The 11,131-nt window shown below is 40.7% G+C and overlaps 1 protein-coding gene across 9 annotated transcripts in view; it reads right to left on the reverse strand.

Annotated features, from left to right (window-relative positions):
• Positions 1–11,131, reverse strand: part of add3a (adducin 3 (gamma) a) — a 103,620-nt gene that overhangs the window by 30,483 nt on the left and 62,006 nt on the right. For all 9 annotated transcript variants that reach the window (XM_032525781.1, XM_032525795.1, XM_032525772.1 and 6 more), the window contains one exon: positions 6,286–6,530. In XM_032525781.1, coding sequence (XP_032381672.1) covers positions 6,286–6,480 — 195 coding nt within the window. In that variant the 5' untranslated portion in view covers positions 6,481–6,530. The remainder of the gene's footprint in view (positions 1–6,285; positions 6,531–11,131) is intronic.

The following is an 11,131-nucleotide window of genomic DNA, read 5'->3' on the forward strand; positions in this document are numbered from 1 at the left end:
ACTCAATTCAGAAAATTATTCTGGATATGACCACTTTTTTTCCAAGATAAGAATTATCACGTAGATTTTTAACATGAACAATAACCTTATGATAAAAAAAACAAATCACACTTCCATTTTTAATTGTGTTCTAGTGGAGACTGATTACATTCCCTAAACATATGTTATCTCAATTGACTGAAATTGAGATAAAGACAAAATTTGTTAATAGATTATGAAGTATGAAGACAATACAAGGTATAAAAGTGTCAATAAAGTGTATCAATGAATGGAGATGACACTGTAGTATGTGTGAGGTCAATACATGAGATGCAGATAGAGATATGTCGATCCAGCTGTTTCTCTCCCAAAACAACTTCTGATTACCTCAAATCAAGATATTAGCCAACACAGAGTATCACACAATCAGTGCTACCCAACCTAAACGCAAATTTAGAATTTGTCTAACACTCCTTCATGTAAATGTGCTGTATTTATATAGCGCTTTTCTAGTCTTGACAACTACTCAAAGCGGTTTTACATCATACAGGAAACATTCACACACTGTCATACACTATGAATGTGTACAAGGTGCCACCTGCTCATCAGATAAACACTCACACACATTCACACTCCGATGCAACTCAGTGTCTTGCCCAAGGACACTTCGACATGAGACTGCAGGGCCAGGGATTGAACCACCAACCTTCCGATTGGCAGGCAACAGCTCTACCACTGAGCCACAGCCGCCCCTGCATGGAACTTATCAAAATCCTTTTTATGTATGGCAACATGAGGCCAGGAATTGCTATGGCATTATAAACTGAGTCAGAGGATTGTTGTGACTGAATGAAAGCAACTGACAGCGGAAACATGGAAACTGTATTTAATGTGGATTGGTCACGTCATGGCCGATAACGGATCCACTTAATCAGGTCAGTATCAGGAGGATTACCCATCCGGCATATTGAATCGGTGCATTCCCAGTGTCAAATAGAATTCATGCACCAGTTTTAGCAACAACCAAAAAACATGTGTGACTAAAACATACTTGTCATGGATTTTTAATAAAAGATATTGATTTTAGTTGCCGGATGGGGAAGCTAGTAGAAAGCTTACACACTAAGCATCCGAGAGATTCTTCTGATTTTTGGTCTATCTTTTTGAGTTTGCAGATGAGCTAAAGTGGACTTAGTAACATTTCAGTATGTTGCCCTGTAATCCTGAGGGCACTGCCCCACTGCTAAGGTTTTGCTAAGTTCAGCGCACATGAGATGTCGTGATATGCCAAAAGTGAAACAGCTGTTGCTGAGCCATGGCTCTGAGGGGAAAGGCGGTGGATTTTTTAAAGAAGTCTCTGAAGTGAGTTCAACCACTAATGTTCTATCAAATGAGACCTTTAGGACTTTAAAAAGAGAAGGGAAAACAGAATAAAGGGCAGCCATGATATTTGCCTCACACAAGGGGGTTCTTGGCAGAACCTGCCAAAGCACCATAAATTATCCACTTGTGTTTTCTGGCAAGTTGGGGGGGGGATAGAAAATGAAACCACAGGACTAGTGCAAATGAGGCGGAGTAAATTTACCGCTTGGCATCAGTAAGTAATTTCTATGGATTATGTACAAACTGTGCCACAAGACAAGAGGAAAACCTAATAGCAAGGGGAGATGCAGAAAATAACAGCTACAACTCAAATTCAATTTTATCTGATTTAATTTCAAGACCCTGAGGGCTTTTGACCTTTTGACATTTTGGGAAGCAAATAGAGTCACAGCAACCTAGTTCCCAACACAGACCGAGGCTTAACCGCAGAATTGAACATAAACAAATTCATATCATGATTTACCAACTATGACATCATGAGAGTTGGATTTGCAGCCAAAATTTGTATCCATAAAGGCAACAAAAAACCACCTCAATGTGCCTCAAAAACCGCTTCAAGGCAAATTTCAATCCTTGCATGTCATACATATACTCTTTATGTTAGCCAACATTACCACCAAAAGCCCGAAAAAAACTTTTGCTTTCCCTTCTCTCTTCCTTCTTCATGTGACTTTAAATGACCAAATACATCCAATAATATTACCTAAAGATTGACACACCCATTAACCAGAAAATAACGTTACACTGTTTATCTTAAGGAAACTACATTATTAATGTATTCTTTCAAATGTAGAAATGTCTGTCTTTAAGTGTTTTACGTGTTGTTAACTGCATCCAACATTTTATGGATTGTGTTGCTTTATAGAACAGATGAAAAGACTACCAGCTCTCAAGTTGAAACTGTGATCAATATTCATGTGTTACTTCCATAAATGTATCAAGGGGGACTGTGCAGGATATGTCTACATTTCATCGGTTTTCAATTTACACGTGCGTGTTTTACCTTCCCTCCATCCCTTTCATTTTTGGAGCCTGGTGGGACAAATGGGGACCAAAAGGGTTAAAGGTTCAGCTGTAGTCTTTGACTTCTAAAGGTAAACAGTGCTGCATGAATGAGGCGGGCGGATGAAGTCAGCTGAGTTTATTCAGTCACGCCTGGTCTATATTGGACCGACTTTAAATACAACCTGCCATCTGAGCGCTACAAACATGTAATCTGGAGCTGCCACTAGACCCCATAACACTAGAATCAAAACAAAGAGAGAGAGAGAGAGAGAGAGAGAGAGAGAGAGAGAGAGAGAGAGAGAGAGAGAGAGAGAGAGAGAGGTGCCATGTGTGGACTCCCAGCTGGTGACATTCTTATTGTTGTTGTAACTGAGCGTGAGACAGCAACTGACTGAGAAAGAAATGGAGATGATAGGAGAGGGAGAGAGAGCACACACACGCACATGCACACGCACATGCACACACACACACACACACACACACACACACACACACACACACACACACACACACACACACACACACGTGTCCATGTCAAGCTGGTGACACACCCTTGTTATTGTTGTTGTTGAATATGACTAAAGCAGTGCTGAGAAGCCAGCTGTCCTGATGTAAGGGCTGAAAAACCCTCTGTGGCCAACAGATACTGCTGACTGAGAGCAGGTTGGCTCAAGTTCAAATCCAAATTAAGCGGGAATAATATACATAACACTGCATAAGCGCAAGTGTAACACAATAGTAGACATACAGTACACGCAATGTGATGTAGTGGTAGATAATGGCATTGGGAACCCATATGATGTCCAAACCAATCATATAACAGTTATCACCGGTAATAACAAATAGCTTGAAAAAAACCAAAAGGTATTCCACATAAAATGGTACAAAACCGAAGAACAGCAAAAAAAAAAAAAAAAATACTTAAAATATACGTATTGTAGTATTAATAGTTTTTTTGTAAAAGCATTTAGCTACTTACACATCCAGCAGATACTGAACATCCTAAGTCCAATATTCACCAGCCCCTGAGGGAATTATCTGACTCTTTAGCTGCTAAATGCACCACTATATTTACCAGCTAGTCACTAACTGTGTGTGTCTGCCGTTTGGTGCTGAGCAGTTGGTGTATAACAGAAAACAGTTGCATGCTGAGACTGGAACCGAGATTGATGAACCAAAACAGTAAAGTTTCAGACCATAATACCAAAACAATGAGCTAATACACACTCAGGCTCCGTAGAGCTCAAGAAATACTTATCTGTGGGTTGATAGCTTAATATCTTTCACATTACACATTGTAATGTGATTTTAGCAGCTAAAATAATTTTTTTGTAGTTTTGTCTTCATTTAAATCTCACTTCTTTATTTTAATTTAAATTTAAAAGATGGCACGCTGATGCGTTTTCAGCTCCTACCTTGGAGTAAATAACAACCCTGATTTAAATAGCCATTTTTATAATAACACTGTGTTCTCGTATACAAACCTCACATACTGACAAACAAAACACACAAGCCAGTAATCTAATTAAAAGTTCCACAGAGGCGTAAAATACATATGCTCCTATTATAAATGGAGAACATGTTTGATGGATCACAGCAGCTGCATGGCAATGGTTTGCTGGGTGTTGTCAGGCTGTGGTCAGACAGTTCTCTCCAACGGACTATGCCTCTACCATAAATTCAACATGCTGAATCGCTGCTGATAAGGGCGGACTGGAGCCAGCTGTGCCAGACACACTGCATAAAACACCAGTGTTGGTCGGCCCCAGACAAGCTCAATGACGACCCAACAGTGCCCTGCCCGGCCGACTGTCTGCTTAGAGCAGGGCACTTTAATGTACTCACTCATTTGCTCACCCCTAACTGCACTTGTGGTACTCAATCACGTACACAGACAATGTGACACAGACATACACAGAGTATCAAGTGGAAAACTGCATCAGCAGCACCATGCTCCTGCCCTCCCAGACATCTGGCACAAAACACAACGTGCCAAGAAAACCACACTGGGCATGTGCAGAATGTGGATCACATTTAAAGCTTTAAAGGAAACGGGCCAAACCATGGCAGCCATTATTCAATATCCACCAAACGCTTCTAGGCTTGTGTTACTGTACATGTGAGGGGCATTCATTCATGAAATCCACTGCTTATGTGACATTTAACCTGATCCTTTACCTATTTAACTTCACCTTAAATATGCCCCTGCTGATACTAAAACCTTCAAAGTGTATGTGTCACTTCAAAGTACAAATGCATAGAGAAACGCACACCTTGTCTCTCCAAATGTAAGATCCAATTGTTAACAGTGAGGAGCCCTTCAGTCAGAGACCAGCCTTGAGTCAATAGTGCAGAGTAAATATTCTTATACTGTGTAGGCTTAACTGAAAGGTAGGGACATGTTGTAAAATCTTCATACAAGATGACGCAAGTGGTCAAAGGGCACAATACAAACAGCAAAATAGGACAACACTGGGTTTGGCTATGTTAGGTGTTGCGTTCCGGACTGGGATGCAAATGAATTGAAGCTATAGTGCGTAGTTTCTGTTGCCCCCATGATGAATTCTAAGTTATGACAACACCAATATTGTTGCATCCACACAACACAAGCCTTTTGTAATCACGCATGATGGCTTAAATGCAACGGATGTTCATCATTATCAAAAAGTTAGACACTAAAGCTTTAGGGATTTGAAAAGGAAACAAACTGATTCACGACGCTAGGCAAATATTTAATTAATGTAAGTGTGTTCAAGTGTTGCTGTAGGTTTTGTTAACTAAGCCTGTTCAAATCACAATCTCTGCACTGCATTCCAATCTTTGCAGAGTTTACAGCTAAATGAAAACCTATAGCAAAGATGCTCCAATACTTTGCCTTTACAGTACCATCAGTATCAAAATAATTAGTATGTGTGGTCCCAAAGGGGCTGAAATCTACCTCCAGCAGTTTATTTTGGCTACCACAACAACAGTAATTTCCAAAAATTCAGACCTTCAGTCAAAAAAAATCCAACGACGACATGATGCGTGTCGACTAAAATATGCCCTGTGCCCAGAGTTCTTTACCTCAGCAAAACCTGATCCAACATGAGAGCTGCTGGACTGGCAGGCACTTGGAGAGCTCCAAAAGTAAGCCTGAGTGAGGGTGTGGTGGCTGGTGGTTATATTAGGGTTTTAGCAGGCCGCTGACTGCTGTGATTGTGTGGCCAGTGTCACAACATCAACACAAGGACATGTGATGCTGTAACTTCTTTAGAAATCACTTGATTGGGGAATAATAACTGACGGAAAGACAAAATGGGAACTGACTACCCAAAGTAGGGTGAGGTGAAAAGTTATTTGCTTGAAGTTCTCCATTGGATCTTCAGTGATAACTCAAACGCCCTATTCTTTCACAAAAGATAGATAACATATAGGTAGTTTGTCCCTCCTATAATCCAAGTTTGTTTTGTTCAGGCTCATGGGAGGTTAGGGTTAGGGTTCCCCATACATTGAGGAACTGGTGGGGGCCACCCTCTACTGATCAGCAGTCTATCGCAGGGCCAGCAAATATAGACCGACTAACACATTTACTCTCACGGTAAGAGATACAAGGACTTTAGAGTTGAGGAATCTAGAACCCATCTACCTTTCAGGACTCTCTGCACTCTATGTACCGAACAAATAAGAAAGCACCTTTCCCACCCCTTTAAGTTATGTAGCACGGTTCTGTATCTGTGTAGTAGAAATGCATGTGAAGCGGCACACAAGAGCCACTCACATCTCTTTTCTTTTTTTTGCTTTGTATGGCATCAAATGTAAACAGCAGCTTTAGTAGAAACCATTATACTGTCCCCTTCACCAACCTTTTCAGCAGGTTACCATCTGTCAATTATTGCATGCATTACCCTCATATTGAAACTTAGTTAACTGACTTACAGGGCTCTGTAAGATCTGTGTGACACGTTTCTTCTGCTCCAGAACATTGAAGTCCTGCCGAAGGTCAGGGGACATGTTCCTTGTCCTGATGTACTCCGGATCGTTAACGTTGACCCGGTCGAAGTAGCGCTCCTTAGTCCCTCCACTGGGCGGGGGAGGGGTGGTCACGACCCCCTGATGGCTGTCGGCGCTCATGCCTGCTTCACCTGACTTGCTTGCTCTACAGCCGCCGCTCTGACTCTCACCTAAGAAGAAGAGAAGAGAGAGGTGGAAACGTTAGAACACAAATCACGTCATTTTAAAGGCAAGGGGGAATAGCATGCAGTATTCCACAGCACATAAAAAGGGAGTTTAGTTAAAACAGAACAGAATGTACCAGGATTCAAACTAAAGAACTTATGACAATGTGGTTTGCAAAGTAAAGATTTGCTTGTTGAAGGCAAAATGTTTCATGTCTCTTTTTATCAATTTAATTCGTATGCGGCATTATTCCCACTTCAACAACTACCACACAAACAACAAAGCTTTTACTTTCACACACTGCTCATGTTTATATTATTCATTGCATGATTGTTGCCACTTTTAACAAGAGTAACTTTCTGTCATAAGTAGTTACTCAATAGCAAAAAGTAATGTATTACTTTTAAAACTAATGGAAAACATCTGGCATGTGCCAATCCAATTTGCAGACAAACATCATATCATCAACAGATGAAAGAGTTGTGGCGTGTGTTTGTCAAACAGGAAAAGGACGGCCTTGTTATTGGTGGACCTAAGTGAGGTGTTGTTCTTTGACGCAAATAACAAGCTACCGCACTATCCTGACAGCAGAGTTTTGTTCCATACACACATTGTGTGACTAGGCATTAGTGAAGTCACGCTGACACACCACCTTTGAACATCCAGGCCTTGACTGGTGAGGTGGTTTGCTCCCACCGTTCATTCTCAGGTCAGCTGGCATTAGGGATAAAAGGTAAATAGTAGTAATAATAATAATAATGATAATAATAATACTTAAGTAATCCCGCAAGGGGAATTTACAATGTTGTAAAGGTACTTTAGCGTCACATACACAGCAAAATTCATTCTCTGCACTTAACCCATCCCTCAAGGGAGCAGTGGGCAGCCAATCACAGCGCCCGTGGACCAACTCCAGATCTGAGCCAGTGACTTGATCAAGTGCACTGACTGAACCTATTGCATGTTTTTGATGGTGGGAAAAATCAGAGCACCCGAAGGAAACCCACAAAAAAACATGGGGAGAACATACAGACTCCACAACCTAATCTAGCCTAAACATTGGGCCACCATGCTGCAATGTAACGATTAGTGGTGCAACGGTAAACCACGTTAAAAATGTTGACGATAACAATTACCATTTTCATTTAAAATATCATTATTATCATGGTATATTACCACAGTGTGGAAGTTGTGTGTTTAATCCTTCCCAGCTTCATCCATGTGTACTGAAGTTGCCACGCAGTTGCACTGTATAGCCCACAACGTGCGGTTTTTGAAGTTGGAATCATGACGGAAGGAAGAGATGACAGTGCTCAGGACATTTATCACCCCTCTTAAAGGACTAAGTCTGAAGCATGGGCATATTTTGGTTATTAAAAGAATACCGAAGGACAGTTGATTGAAGATAGTTAACCTGTCTGCGGTACATGCAGGAAAAAAGTTGCTGCTAAAGGCATTGAACACACTTTTAAAAATACAGCGATAATACTGAAAACCGTGACAATTTTGGTCACTGTTACCACGAGGTAACATTTTTATTTTTATACCATACCTCTTTTACATCCCTAGCTGGCATGACAACAAGTATTTACACAGGATACAGGAATTTGTTACAATAAAAGCAACATGTGTGACTATCAATGTTTTTTTGTCATGCCAAGGAACATAGCCAATACAGGCAAAAGGAAATACATTTGAAAATAAAAATTGCAACGTTTGTTGTGTGAAAGAGTTGACATTGTCATGCAAGACACATTTTAGAAGAAATCTGACAATAAAGCACAAGATGGGTCTGGTTATGCGAGACTAACAGTGGCCTGACTTTCCACCAATCTTGTCTGATATCCTGTAAACTAACACTTGAGATAAGAAAGCATAACCTCCTTGGTGAAATACAAAGATGAATCCACAGGAGTAGACAAAAAAAAGGATCCCTTACAACAAGGCTGCTGTTGCCGTAGTGAATGATAAACTGGTGGTTTAGGCAAAGGAGGGGCTTATGAGAGCTGTAACAGATGGTATCTTGGGCAAAAGGAATGAGAGAGAGAGCAACAAAGAGTCAAGAGGAACCCCGCTGCTACAGCTCAGTGGTCATCTGACAGCAGGAGGATCAAAATGTAGGGGTCACTCTGCCAGAAGTGACTTGTTTTCCCCTTTTAGCCTTTCTCTTAACTCTGTATAATGGGAAACAGTAGAGTTGGATAGGTGACTTAGTCTGCACATGCCGCTAAGCTACTTAGTCAAGCCAAATGCCACTTAAAAAGATGGTTGACATTAGTGGAACACAACTCAGACTCAGATAACTCAGTGTATAGAAGAGTTGTACTCAAACCAAACCAACAATGGGTTTAAAAAGTAAATGAACGTGTAATGGGGATGCTAATTTAGTTTTTTTTTTTACAACTGTCCAGGAGGCTTGTACCAGTCGTAATTAAAGATAATACCTTTAACCTATAGCCATTCCTTAACAAAACAGTTCATTGTTTGCAAGCTAGCTAAAAAGTCGCTTAGCTTGACGTGATTTATGAGTCGACAAAGTAACTCTAATTTCAGTTTCTCCCCTCTGGTAGACGCTACAGAACACTGTTTGTCAAAACAACCAGACACAAGAACAGTTGGTAACACTTTACTTATAGGTATCTACATAAGATTGACAGATTGACATGAACACATGACACATGAACCCTAACCCTAACTTGTCATGACAAAACCGAATGACACTTAGTTAAAGAAACGTCATAAACATTTCTGACTTTTTTAATGTTCATGACAGTGTTATATCCCTACTGTGTAGCTACCTTCAAGTAAAGTGTAACCAAACAGTTTCTTCCCACAGACTGTCACTATGATGAACACATAACGCAGGTCCATAGTGTCAGGATCATCCCTAAGGATTGCCACTTTTACTAGCAGTTAATAAATAGACTGACAAGCCTTTTTTCTTCTTTTTTACCATGCAACAAACTTGTTAAATTACTTTTTATATTATATTCAATAATATTTTTAACTGTTTGAGTGAAAGTATTCATCGGTCAATATTCCTAATCTTGGTTAGCAGTTAAACAGTTAATTATTACCATCCATAGGCTATAGCGTAACGGGGTTTTCTCTCATGACCACAAGTCTTCACTCATTCCTATGGAAAAAACAACACTGTGTTAAGACTTGACATTTACAGTGTTGCTACCATACCAATTTAAATATGCAAGAAAGCCAGCAGCAACACTTCCTTTCCATTATTAGAAAGCAGTTATTGCTATTATCCATTACACTCAGCGGTCAAGTGTTCAATGTCTTGCTCAAAAGCAAGCAACATCTGCCCCCATACAGATGATCTCTGACAGTTAAAGGTTTGACACAATAGCAGGAAAAAGAAAGAAGCGTATGCCTTTACTATGACATGGCTTGACTAAATATCTGTTATCTTTAAACCAGAGAATCCATAGGAATACAGGAAACCTCTCGCTCACTACCTGATCCTACTACTAAAGCTGTGATTTATACTATGAAAGTCAAGAAAACCCACCCAAAAAATCTACTTTAATTGAAGGCAGCTGGGCACTGCAAAGTTATGTAACCTGATATTGAATTCATCCTGCTGCTCGCCTGCACTGTTCTGTTTACAGGACAGACAAGGATAAAACAGCAAACTGATGGTTTGGTGATGGTAGTGGGGATAATGGGTGATCATAAGAAGAAAGACCTGAGGAATTATATGCTGTTGTGCAAGGTTTGTACATCCTCAATTTTTTACTCTACTGTTTTTACAGTCTCAGCTTTGAATTGCTTTACTTCTTGTACTTGTGCTACTGTTGCACTTATTCAAAACTGCTACAGTACCTGAAAGTTAATGAAATGTAATCTATATAAACAGCCACAACTTCTCAGAAACACATCTAAGAAGTTGTGATTGACAGTAAAAGCTCATGCCTGAAATTAGCTGAATACGTGGAATTCTGCGCAGCCAAATGCAACAGCTGTGGCCTCACCAAAATAAAGCTAACACACCCCCCCTCCAAGCTCTCTAAACCCTGCCTCTTGCCTCCTTTTACTCACACACATACACCAGTACACTATCCCATCCCTGCTCTGTCACAAGACACACAACTCCAGCAGTCCCCAGCATGAGCTTCCACCCTCCCTCTCGCTGCCTCTCTAAATAGATCATTGTCCCCGTCCCGAACCCTCTCGGTCTGGTCATATCCAGAGAGATCGACGGTTGGGAGGATGATGGGGGGAGTGGTGGTGGTGGTTGTGTGAGTGTGCACAATTAATCTGAGAGAGAATGAAATCTGATCCCTCGCATTACAGCATAAATGTTAATTTAAATTTCATGCTTCACGGCAGATGCTCTTTTGTCATTGGTTTAAACACTTCTCGAAAGGGACACATTCAAGTTTCCCAACAATGCCAGAAGTTTAGATTGAGTTGGTTCAGTAACCGACTTGAAATGTGCCCTTTAAAGATATGGCATTGGAGGACAGCGCTGTATTGTAATTGATTTAGGCTCCATTAATCTGTGCAGACAGACGAGGCAGGCTGTATTACTGAAGCGCGCTAGACTGCGACCGCTGCCTGAGGCAAGGTGACCGCAACCTCTCACCCC

The sequence above is a fragment of the Etheostoma spectabile genome, chromosome 2 (genome assembly GCF_008692095.1).
Source record: "Etheostoma spectabile isolate EspeVRDwgs_2016 chromosome 2, UIUC_Espe_1.0, whole genome shotgun sequence".
NCBI lineage: Eukaryota > Metazoa > Chordata > Actinopteri > Perciformes > Percidae > Etheostoma > Etheostoma spectabile.